The following is a 12,278-nucleotide window of genomic DNA, read 5'->3' on the forward strand; positions in this document are numbered from 1 at the left end:
TGATGCCGACTCCAAGAAAGCTATGGAAGCTCTCCCTCATAAAGGTAGTGTCTTGTTTGGTGACGGCCTCGCTGACCTGGTGTCTACCGCTACAGCGGGTAAGTCATCTTTTCTTCCTTATGTTCCAGCACAACTGAAAAAGGTGCCCCATTATCAGATGCAGTCCTTTCGGCCTAATAAATACAAAAAAGGAAGAGGCTCGTCCTTCCTTGCGTCAAAAGGCAGAGGAAGGGGAAAAAGGTCGCCTGCTGTGTCAGGCTCCCAGGACCAAAAGTCCTCCCCGGGCCTCTGCCAAGTCCACCGCATGACGCTGGGGCTCCCCTACGGGAGTCCGTGACGGTGGGGGCGCGTCTCCGACTCTTCAGTCAGGTCTGGTTTCACTCGGGCCTAGATCCTTGGGTGTTAGACATAGTGTCCCAAGGGTACAAACTGGAGTTTCAGGAGGTGCCCCCCCACCGATTTTTCAAATCAGCCTTGCCAGTTTCTATCCCAGAAAGGGAAGCAGTGAGTGCTGCGATACAAAAGCTGTGTCTCCAGAGTGTCATTGTCCCGGTACCCCCGTCCCAACGGGGAGAAGGGTTTTATTCGAGCCACTTTGTCGTGCCAAAGCCAGACGGCTTGGTCAGACCGATCCTGAACTTAAATCCCTCAATCTGTATTTAAAAACTTTCAAGTTCAAGATGGAATCTCTTCGAGCAGTGATCTCCAGTCTAGAAGGGGGGGATTTTATGGCGTCAGTCGACATAAAAGATGCCTACTTACACGTCCCGATATATCCTCCACATCAGGCTTTCCTGAGATTTGCGGTGCAGGATTATCATTACCAATTTCAGACGTTGCGGTTTGGGCTTTCCACGGCCCCGAGGGTCTTCACCAAAGTGATGGAGGAAATGATGGTACTCCTACGCAAGCAGGGTGTCACAATTATCCCGTACTTGGACGATCTCCTGATAAAGGCGAGATCGAAGGAGCAGTTGCTAAGAAATGTGGAACTCTCCCTGACGGTTCTGCAACATCATGGTTGGATTCTAAATTTGCCAAAGTCTCAGTTGATCTCGACAGCAGTCTTCCTTCCGGGCGTGGACAACTGGGAAGCAGACTTCCTCAGCAGACACGATCTCCATCCAGGAGAGTGGGCCCTTCATCAAGAGGTATTTGCAGAAGTGACAAGGCGTTCCTCAAATAGACATGATGGCGTCTCCCCTCAACAAGAAGCTTCCGAGGCATTGTTCCAGGTCAAGGGACCCCCAAGCCAGTGCAGTGGACGCCCTGGTAACTCCGTGGGTGTTTCAGTCGGTATATGTGTTCCCTCCACTTCCTCTCATTCAAAAAGTGTTGAGGATCGTAAGACGAACAAGGGTTCATGCGGTACTCGTCGTTCCAGATTGGCCACGGAGGGCCTGGAATCCGGATCTTCAGGAATTGCTCATAGAAGATCCTTGGCCGCTTCCTCTCAGAGAGGACCTGTTACTGCAGGGGCCATGCGTATTTCAAGATTTACCGCTGCTGCGTTTGACGGCGTGGAGGTTGAACGCCAAATCCTAGCTCGAAAGGGTATTCCCGGGGAAGTCATCCCCACTCTCCTTAAAGCTAGAAAGGAGGTCACGGCGAAGCATTATCACCGTATTTGGAGAAAATATGTGTCGTGGTGTGAAGCCAAGAAGGCTCCTGCGGAGGAGTTTCAGCTGGGTCGTTTCCTCCATTTTTTACAGGCAGGCGTGAATGCAGGCCTGAAATTGGGTTCCATCAAAGTGCAGATTTCGGCTTTATCTATTTTCTTTCAAAAAGAGTTGGCCGCCCTTCCTGAAGTTCAGACTTTCGTGAAGGGAGTGCTGCATATCTATCCTCTGTTTGTGCCACCCGTGGCACCGTGGGATCTTGACGTGGTGTTACAATTTCTTATGTCTCACTGGTTTGAACCTTTGAAAAAGGTTGAGTTGAAATTTCTGACTTGGAAAGTGGTCATGCTTTTGACCTTGGCGTCCGCCAGACGGGTGTCGGAATTGGCGGCTTTGTCTCACAAGAGCCCATATTTGGTTTTCCATGTGGATAGAACGGAATTGAGGACTCGTCAACAATTTCTGCCGAAGGTGGTTTCTTCGTTTCACATAAATCAACCTATTGTGGTCCCTGTAGCTACGGCTGCCGTGCCGGTGCCAAAATCTCTCGATGTCGTAAGAGCTTTGAAAATTTATATCACCAGAACGGCTCTTGTTAGGAAAACGGAGGCTCTGTTTGTCCTGTACGCTTCCAACAAGATTGGAAATCCTGCTTCCAAGCAGACTATTGCACGCCGGATTTGTAATACGATTCAGCATGCTCATTCTACGGCTGGGCTACCGTTGCCGAAATCAGTAAAGGCCCATTCTACCAGGAAGGTGGGCTCATCTTGGGTGGCTGCCCGAGGGGTCTCGGCACTTCAACTGTGCCGAGCGGCTACGTGGTCGGGTTCAAACACTTTTGCTAAGTTCTGCAAGTTTGATACCCTGGCTGATGAGGACCTCATGTTTGCTCAATCGGTGCTGCAGAGTCGTCCGCACTCTCCCGCCCCGGTCTGGAGCTTTGGTATAGACCCCATGGTCCTTTTGGAGTCCCCAGCATCCTCTAGGACGTAAGAGAAAATAGGATTTTAATACCTACCGGTAAATCCTTTTCTCCTAGTCCGTAGAGGATGCTGGGCGCCCATCCCAGTGCGGACTGTTACTTGCAGTTGTATTGTTAGTTGTTGTTTTCGGTTACACAAAGGTTGTGTATCGGTTATGTTCAGCTTGTTGCTGTTTTTCGTTCATACTGTTGTCTGGTATTCCTGCTAATCCAGTTGTACGGTATGTTTGAGGTGTGAGCTGGTATGTATCTGACCCTTAGTGTAACAAAAATCATTTTCCTCGAAATGTCCGTCTCCCTGGGCACAGTTCCTATAACTGAGGTCTGGAGGAGGGGCATAGAGGGAGGAGCCAGTGCACACCCATTCAAAGTCTTATAGTGTGCCCATGTCTCCTGCGGATCCCGTCTATACCCCATGGTCCTTTTGGAGTCCCCAGCATCATCTACGGACTAGGAGAAAAGGATTTACCGGTAGGTATTAAAATCCTATTTATTCATTGCAGTTAATAAATATATTACAGTAAGGCTGCCATTTTATAGCCTACTATGCACAGCCAGAAAAACAACACAGAAGTGTAATAATGCAGGTGGCGCCATAACAATAGTTATTTAATAAAGTATAATATACATAAAAACTGTATAATAAAGACAGAAGAGTGAAAATGAAGAGAGATGGGCATTCGTACGGACACAAGGGGCAGAGATGTCCCTGTGCGGCCTCATTGACCCTCCTCTACCTCTGCTTTTATCCCTCTTTTTCAGGGGTGATTCTTCTGCTCCTGGACAAGCTGCGCAAGATGAAATGGGAGCAGATGTGGCGCCTGACTGCGGAGCGGGAACTGATGAGCATGCTGTCTACCTCCCTGGCTGATCAGGTGAGGCCACGCTTAGAGTAGCACTCACATGTGCCGTAGCGGGGACAGGCTCCTGCAGAGCGAAGGCCTCGTGCTTCCGGCCTCACCTCCCTGTAACCTGCTGTGACGGCGAGAAGCACGCGTCTTCTTTAGTTAAAATAACCCAGTCAGAACAAGTTAATATTTAATGCAAACAAATTTTAAATACTGAAATGTGAGCACATTGGGAGCAGCAAGGGATGCGGCCCTTTGTACTCAACCACTTTCTGTCAGCGGTAAGTCTCAGCATTGCGGTGCGTCAGCATTTCCTCACCGCAGGCAGAGGCCTGGCTCACTGGCTGGTTGTCAGGTGAGCACTCTGAGAGTTGTAGTGCTACAGTAGCTGGAGAAACACCACTGCCCTGCCCTAGAAGTAAATGATTATTACCCGTCATCCACACACTGCGAACGATGGAGCAATATTCGGATTATCACTTCACTAGAAGCCGACGGCCACGCCGAATAACGACACACAAAACGGCAGTCTCCCCATTACATCTTTGAGAATCTCCCTCCGACTATGACGATTATGATGATTTCCTGTCACCGGTTATCGCAGCCGCGGAAAACTGGTTATTGCCGCAATTTCCTAATAAAATATCACCATGGTGACAGATTGATATGCACGTGCGTGGATTGATTACGCCGGCTTACGCATGCGCAGCGGACAGGGGTTGTCTGCTGTAAACATTGCGCCAAGTCTCAGACTTACCGCACGTTGCCATATTTAAGATGTTTGTCAGTGTTCAGAAATGTTTTCTAATTGATGTGTGTGCCTCGTAAATTTCTTGATGCTTAAGGAATAAGTTTCTCAGTCGCCGGCAGTTACCTGCTAAGTTCCAGCAGCCCCACTGATATCTCCCCCGCTGAGCCTGCAGCTAGCGCTCACAGAACCAATGCTGAATATTGATTGGCGGAGACTAAGTTCTGCGGACTGAAAGACTTTTATTTTATGTCAGAGACGGCCAGGAGTTTGTAAGTCGCGTCAGTCCGAGAAAAAAGTTTTCAAACTAGCCGAAAGCTTTGAAAAGAGATCAATGTACATATCCCTGAGTCAAAGGCTCAGCGCCACAGTCAACGACACCCTGCGACAACATCTATGTGCTGGTGTGATTTTATTGGGATGACCGCTACGGGCTGTCTCGCCTCCGTGGTGTATTGATGTCTATTGCTGCTTTGTGCTAATGGTACAGCACATAGCAAGCCTTTGGGAGCAGCTTGCAGGAGCCCTTTTGAGTTTTACAATTGAACCATCTGCCTTTATTTTCCCCATGTCCCTCTAATACCGCTGCCGCTAAAACGATCCAGGATCCCATTTTCCATCCCAGAGTCGTCCCTGGGCATAGGCCATATAGTCGATTGCCCAGGGATGGCTGCAAAATCACCCGCTTACACATAAATTCTCAGTTATGTCTAGTCTGTTTGTCCAGCCGAGCCTTGGGGACGCCTGGCTACGCTGAGCGGCATACGGGGTAATCCACCTGGCCCGCCACTCTGTAAAAGAGCAGGTGCAGCTCCGATATCTCTCATCTCCCTCATCCTGATGGCATGAATAAAGACATTGTGCAGGTGTGTTTCCTCTCCCGGTGAGTGTGGGATGCTGAGCTGTCTTCTCTCTCCCCAGGACATCTTCAACGCTGTCATCAAGCAGAATCCCTTCCTCGTGCATCAGCTCCCCTGTTTTTGGAACGTGCAGCTGTCAGATCACACTCGCTCCGAGCAATGCTACAGAGACGTCTCAGATCTGAAGGTGAGGTATGAATGTGACAGACAGGCAGCCACAAATACAGCAGACAGGGCCCAGGATGTAGTGTCAGTGTGAGTGCAGAGTGTGTACCTACAGCAGACAGGGCCCGGGATGTAGTGTCAGTGTGAGTGCAGAGTGTGTACCTACAGCAGACAGGGCCCGGGATGTAGTGTCAGTGTGAGTGCAGAGTGTGTACATACAGCAGACAGGGCCCGGGATGTAGTGTCAGTGTGAGTGCAGAGTGTGTAAGTACAGCAGACAGGGCCCGGGATGTAGTGTCACTGTGAGTGCAGAGTGTGTACATACAGCAGACAGGGCCCGGGATGTAGTGTCAGTGTGAGTGCAGAGTGTGTACATACAGCAGACAGGGCCCGGGATGTAGTGTCAGTGTGAGTGCAGAGTGCGTATATACAGCAGACAGGGCCCGGGATGTAGTGTCACTGTGAGTGCAGAGTGTGTACGTACAGTAGACAGGGCCCGGGATGTAGTGTGAGTGCAGAGTGTGTACATACAGCAGACAGGGCCCGGGATGTAGTGTCACTGTGAGTGCAGAGTGTGTACATACAGCAGACAGGGCCCGGGATGTAGTGTCAGTGTGAGTGCAGAGTGTGTACATACAGCAGACAGGGCCCGGGATGTAGTGTCACTGTGAGTGCAGAGTGTGTACATACAGTAGACAGGGCCCGGGATGTAGTGTCAGTGTGAGTGCAGAGTGTGTACATACAGCAGACAGGGCCCGGGATGAAGTGTCACTGTGAGTGCAGAGTGTGTAAGTACAGTAGACAGGGCTCGGGATGTAGTGTCAGTGTGAGTGCAGAGTGTGTACATACAACAGACAGGGCCCGGGATGTAGTGTCAGTGTGAGTGCAGAGTGTGTACATACAGCAGACAGGGCCCGGGATGTAGTGTCAGTGTGAATGCAGAGTGTGTACATACAGCAGACAGGGCCCGGGATGTAGTGTCAGTGTGAGTGCAGAGTGTGTACATACAGCAGACAGGGCCCGGGATGTAGTGTCACTGTGAGTGCAGAGTGTGTAAGTACAGCAGACAGGGCCCGGGATGTAGTGTCAGTGTGAGTGCAGAGTGTGTACATACAGCAGACAGGGCCCGGGATGTAGTGTCAGTGTGAGTGCAGAGTGTGTACATACAGCAGACAGGGCCCGGGATGTAGTGTCAGTGTGAGTGCAGAGTGTGTACATACAGCAGACAGGGCCCGGGATGTAGTGTCAGTGTGAGTGCAGAGTGTGTACATACAGCAGACAGGGCCCGGGATGTAGTGTCAGTGTGAGTGCAGAGTGTGTACATACAGCAGACAGGGCCCGGGATGTAGTGTCAGTGTGAGTGCAGAGTGTGTAAGTACAGCAGACAGGGCCCGGGATGTAGTGTCAGTGTGAGTGCAGAGTGTGTATATACAGCAGACAGGGCCCGGGATGTAGTGTCAGTGTGAGTGCAGAGTGTGTAAGTACAGTAGACAGGGCCCGGGATGTAGTGTCAGTGTGAGTGCAGAGTGTGTAAGTACAGCAGACAGGGCCCGGGATGTAGTGTCAGTGTGAGTGCAGAGTGTGTACATACAGCAGACAGGGCCCGGGATGTAGTGTCAGTGTGAGTGCAGAGTGTGTACATAAGGCAGACAGGGCCCGGGATGTAGTGTCAGTGTGAGTGCAGAGTGTGTACATACAGCAGACAGGGCCCGGGATGTAGTGTCAGTGTGAGTGCAGAGTGTGTATATACAGCAGACAGGGCCCGGGATGTAGTGTCAGTGTGAGTGCAGAGTGTGTAAGTACAGCAGACAGGGCCCGGGATGTACTGTCACTGTGAGTGCAGAGTGTGTACATACAGCAGACAGGGCCCGGGATGTAGTGTCAGTGTGAGTGCAGAGTGTGTACATACAGCAGACAGGGCCCGGGATGTAGTGTCAGTGTGAGTGCAGAGTGTGTAAGTACAGCAGACAGGGCCCGGGATGTAGTGTCAGTGTGAGTGCAGAGTGTGTACATACAGCAGACAGGGCCCGGGATGTCGTGTCAGTGTGAGTGCAGAGTGTGTACCTACAGCAGACAGGGCCCGGGATGTAGTGTCACTGTGAGTGCAGAGTGTGTAAGTACAGCAGACAGGGCCCGGGATGTAGTGTCAGTGTGAGTGAAGAGTGTGTAAGTACAGCAGACAGGGCCCGGGATGTAGTGTCAGTGTGAGTGCAGAGTGTGTAAGTACAGTAGACAGGGCTCGGGATGTAGTGTCAGTGTGAGTGCAGAGTGTGTACATACAGCAGACAGGGCCCGGGATGTAGTGTCAGTGTGAGTGCAGTGTGTGTAAGTACAGTAGACAGGGCCCGGGATGTAGTGTCAGTGTGAGTGCAGAGTGTGTACATACAGCAGACAGGGCCCGGGATGTAGTGTCAGTGTGAGTGCAGAGTGTGTACATACAGCAGACAGGGCCCGGGATGTAGTGTCAGTGTGAGTGAAGAGTGTGTAAGTACAGCAGACAGGGCCCGGGATGTAGTGTCAGTGTGAGTGCAGAGTGTGTAAGTACTGTAGACAGGGCTCGGGATGTAGTGTCAGTGTGAGTGCAGAGTGTGTAAGTACAGCAGACAGGGCCCGGGATGTAGTGTCACTGTGAGTGCAGAGTGTGTAAGTACAGCAGACAGGGCTCGGGATGTAGTGTCAGTGTGAGTGCAGAGTGTGTACCTACAGCAGACAGGGCCCGGGATGTAGTGTCAGTGTGAGTGCAGAGTGTGTAAGTACAGTAGACAGGGCCCGGGATGTAGTGTCAGTGTGAGTGCAGAGTGTGTAAGTACAGTAGACAGGGCCCGGGATGTAGTGTCACTGTGAGTGCAGAGTGTGTAAGTACAGCAGACAGAGCTCGGGATGTAGTGTCAGTGTGAGTGCAGAGTGTGTACATACAGCAGACAGGGCTCGGGATGTAGTGTCAGTGTGAGTGCAGAGTGTGTAAGTACAGCAGACAGGGCCCGGGATGTAGTGTCACTGTGAGTGCAGAGTGTGTAAGTACAGCAGACAGGGCTCGGGATGTAGTGTCAGTGTGAGTGCAGAGTGTGTATATACAGCAGACAGGGCCCGGGATGTAGTGTCAGTGTGAGTGCAGAGTGTGTAAGTACAGTAGACAGGGCCCGGGATGTAGTGTCAGTGTGAGTGCAGAGTGTGTAAGTACAGCAGACAGGGCCCGGGATGTAGTGTCAGTGTGAGTGCAGAGTGTGTACATACAGCAGACAGGGCCCGGGATGTAGTGTCAGTGTGAGTGCAGAGTGTGTACATACAGCAGACAGGGCCCGGGATGTAGTGTCAGTGTGAGTGCAGAGTGTGTACATACAGCAGACAGGGCCCGGGATGTAGTGTCAGTGTGAGTGCAGAGTGTGTATATACAGCAGACAGGGCCCGGGATGTAGTGTCAGTGTGAGTGCAGAGTGTGTAAGTACAGCAGACAGGGCCCGGGATGTAGTGTCAGTGTGAGTGCAGAGTGTGTACATACAGCAGACAGGGCCCGGGATGTAGTGTCAGTGTGAGTGCAGAGTGTGTACATACAGCAGACAGGGCCCGGGATGTAGTGTCAGTGTGAGTGCAGAGTGTGTACATACAGCAGACAGGGCCCGGGATGTAGTGTCACTGTGAGTGCAGAGTGTGTAAGTACAGTAGACAGGGCCCGGGATGTAGTGTCAGTGTGAGTGCAGAGTGTGTATATACAGCAGACAGGGCCCGGGATGTAGTGTCACTGTGAGTGCAGAGTGTGTACATACAGCAGACAGGGCCCGGGATGTAGTGTCAGTGTGAGTGCAGAGTGTGTACATACAGCAGACAGGGCCCGGGATGTAGTGTCAGTGTGAGTGCAGAGTGTGTACATACAGCAGACAGGGCCCGGGATGTAGTGTCAGTGTGAGTGCAGAGTGTGTACATACAGCAGATAGGGCCCGGGATGTAGTGTCAGTGTGAGTGCAGAGTGTGTACATACAGCAGACAGGGCCCGGGATGTAGTGTCAGTGTGAGTGCAGAGTGTGTACATACAGCAGACAGGGCCCGGGATGTAGTGTCAGTGTGAGTGCAGAGTGTGTACATACAGCAGACAGGGCCCGGGATGTAGTGTCAGTGTGAGTGCAGAGTGTGTACATACAGCAGACAGGGCCCGGGATGTAGTGTCAGTGTGAGTGCAGAGTGTGTACATACAGCAGACAGGGCCCGGGATGTAGTGTCAGTGTGAGTGCAGAGTGTGTACATACAGCAGACAGGGCCCGGGATGTAGTGTCAGTGTGAGTGCAGAGTGTGTACATACAGCAGACAGGGCTCGGGATGTAGTGTCAGTGTGAGTGCAGAGTGTGTACATACAGCAGACAGGGCCCGGGATGTAGTGTCAGTGTGAGTGCAGAGTGTGTAAGTACAGCAGACAGGGCCCGGGATGTAGTGTCAGTGTGAGTGCAGAGTGTGTAAGTACAGCAGACAGGGCCCGGGATGTAGTGTCAGTGTGAGTCTGGAGTTGCATGGAAAGATTAAACAACTTGTTTGGTCTCCAGAACTCCGTATTTCCTCATCTTTTACTTGTAGCTCTGAGTGCATTCTATATATACACTGGCTGTGAATAAGTACTGTGACAGTGTGCCTATACATACCCGATAGACGCGTCTGTCACAGACCGTGTGTTCATGCTGCCCAAATAAATATAAAAAGCTAAATTATTAAACAATAGAACATTTCCACCTGCACCCAATATCTTCATTGAAACGTGAGGTAAAGTTGGTTTAAATTGTCCCATGTTGTACACCGTACTCCTCGCTTTGTCTGATGGTTGTCTTCTTACCTTCCTCCAACCCCCCTCATCTCTGTGGTTGGAAGAAGAATACCTCAAGATCAGTTTCGTTCGTTTAATATCGCTCCATTAAAGAATCCAGATCACATAAGGTCATCAGTGATTTAACGACTCTGATTTGGGCCTGACATAATTATTTGATTTCGGCAATGGAATACGCAAAACTTTTTCCTCCTCCGCTTCACTTCTGACTTCACTAAATATTAGGCCGAGTCCCACGGCCTCTGCTGTGACATCTCTCAGGAAGTACAAATTGTAAAGGTCATCTATGGACAGAGTAAAAATATGCAAACGAGCCAATCAGACAGTCCCGTTCATGGCCTCGTTATTTGCATAAAAGCTGCTTAATATGCTGCGGCTGTGGCCCGAGACTCCAGACAATTCAATTAAGAGGTAAGAAAAAAATGCTTGTTATTCTCCAGACTGCATTGATGCCGACACACGCCGCCTGCCGTTTCACCCTCCAACCGGCTCTGAGCGTTAAAGCTGAAGTTTTTGGCAGTGAGCAGCGGTTATTAATCTTATAGGAGTCCGCCATTGTTTTAGTTTAAACCCCCCTCCGTCACGGGGTAACCAGCGGTAAAATACTCTGCTCGGTCTTACACTGAGGCCTGCCCAAACAGACATCTGTTACCTACTTCACGGCCTGCCGAGATTCCAGCACTATGCTGATCCTCAAACCTCTTCTCCTTGAGGCCCAAAATTCGGTCAGTCTTATGGAACAGGATTGTCGCATTATTGAGCTTTGGGGTTTTTATCAAGTGGGTAACGCAGATTTTAAGGTTTGCAAAAGTAGTCTACATATCTTTCTATTGGGATTGCGTAAAGCCCAACTTACCTAGCTCCGAGAAAGCTTAGCTATTTGGGGCTTGGGCCCGTTAGCTAGCGCCGTCTGCCCATTGTAGTCTACAGGATACAGGTTGCAAATTTACATGCACTGCAGAAGAATATGGGTGGTCATTCCGAGTTGATCGCTAGCTGCATTCGTTCGCTGTGCAGCGATGAGGCAAAAAAAAACAGCACTTCTGCGCATGCGGCGCAATGCGCACGCGCGACGTACTATTACAACGAACGATGTAGTTTCACACAAGGTCTACCGAAGCTTTTCAGTCGCACTGCTGGCCGCAGAGTGATTGACATGAAGTGGGCGTTTCTGGGTGACAACTGACCGTTTTCAGGGAGTGTTCGAAAAAACACAGGCGTGCCAGGAAACACGCAGGCTAGGCTGGGCGAACGCAGGCCGTTTTTGTGACGTCAAAACAGGAACTGAACAGTCTGAAGTCATCGCAAGAGCTGAGTTTTGAGCTACTCTAAAACTGCACAAAAAACTTTGTAGCCGCTGTGCGATCCTTTCGTTCACACTTCTGCTAAGCTAAAATACACTCCCAGTGGGCGGCGGCATAGCGTTTGCACGGCTGCTAAAAACAGCTAGCGTGCGATCAACTCTGAATGACCACCATAGAACATACAGATATGTTCTCTTATATCTTTGCTGCAGTCACGCTAAACAGCCTTTGAAGTCGTACCATGCTGTGGCAAGACTCTGTAGCGCAGAGCATCTTTTTTTGCATTTTTTTCCACTAAAATGCGTCTTAGACGCACATTAATGTAATGGGACGCACAAGCAGCTTCTGCTGATTAAAATGATACGCGGCATGCCTATATCCTGTGTGTAATAGCGGCTCTATCTGCATCCGAAATGAAACGGTACAGTGTTTTCCATGAAAACACTGTAGCAGAGCATTTTGTATGCAGATACAGCCGCAGTCACACACAGAATCTAGGCATGCTGCATATCATTTTAATCAGCAGAAGCTGCTTGTGCGTCCCATTACATTAATGTGCGTCTAAGACACATTTTTGTGGGAAAAAAACACAAAAAAGGCGCACAGTGCTACCGAGTCACATGGCGCTCACGCATTATGGGGGTGAATCTGAGTTGATCGCAGCAGCAAGTTGTTAGCAATTGGGCAAAACCATGTGCACTGCAGGGGGAGCAGATATAACATTTGCAGAGAGAGTTAGATTTGGGTGGGTTATTTTGTTTCTGTGCAGGGTAAATACTGGCTGCTTTATTCTAACACTGCAATCTGGATTCCAGTTTGAACACACCCCACCCAAATCTAACTCTCTCTGCACATGTTATATCTGCCCCCCCCCTGCAGTGCACATGGTTTTGCCCAACTGCTAACAAAATTGCTGCTGCGATCAACTCGGAATGACCACCT

The 12,278-nt window shown here is 50.3% G+C and overlaps 1 protein-coding gene across 2 annotated transcripts in view; it reads left to right on the plus strand.

Annotated features, from left to right (window-relative positions):
* The window catches only part of LARGE1 (LARGE xylosyl- and glucuronyltransferase 1), a 464,898-nt gene that overhangs the window by 424,421 nt on the left and 28,199 nt on the right, over positions 1 to 12,278 (plus strand). For both annotated transcript variants that reach the window (XM_063929035.1, XM_063929036.1), the window contains exons 8-9: positions 3,367 to 3,479; positions 5,122 to 5,247. In XM_063929035.1, coding sequence (XP_063785105.1) covers positions 3,367 to 3,479; positions 5,122 to 5,247 — 239 coding nt within the window. The remainder of the gene's footprint in view (positions 1 to 3,366; positions 3,480 to 5,121; positions 5,248 to 12,278) is intronic.

This window comes from Pseudophryne corroboree, chromosome 6 (assembly GCF_028390025.1).
Source record: "Pseudophryne corroboree isolate aPseCor3 chromosome 6, aPseCor3.hap2, whole genome shotgun sequence".
NCBI classification, from domain to species: Eukaryota; Metazoa; Chordata; class Amphibia; order Anura; family Myobatrachidae; genus Pseudophryne; species Pseudophryne corroboree.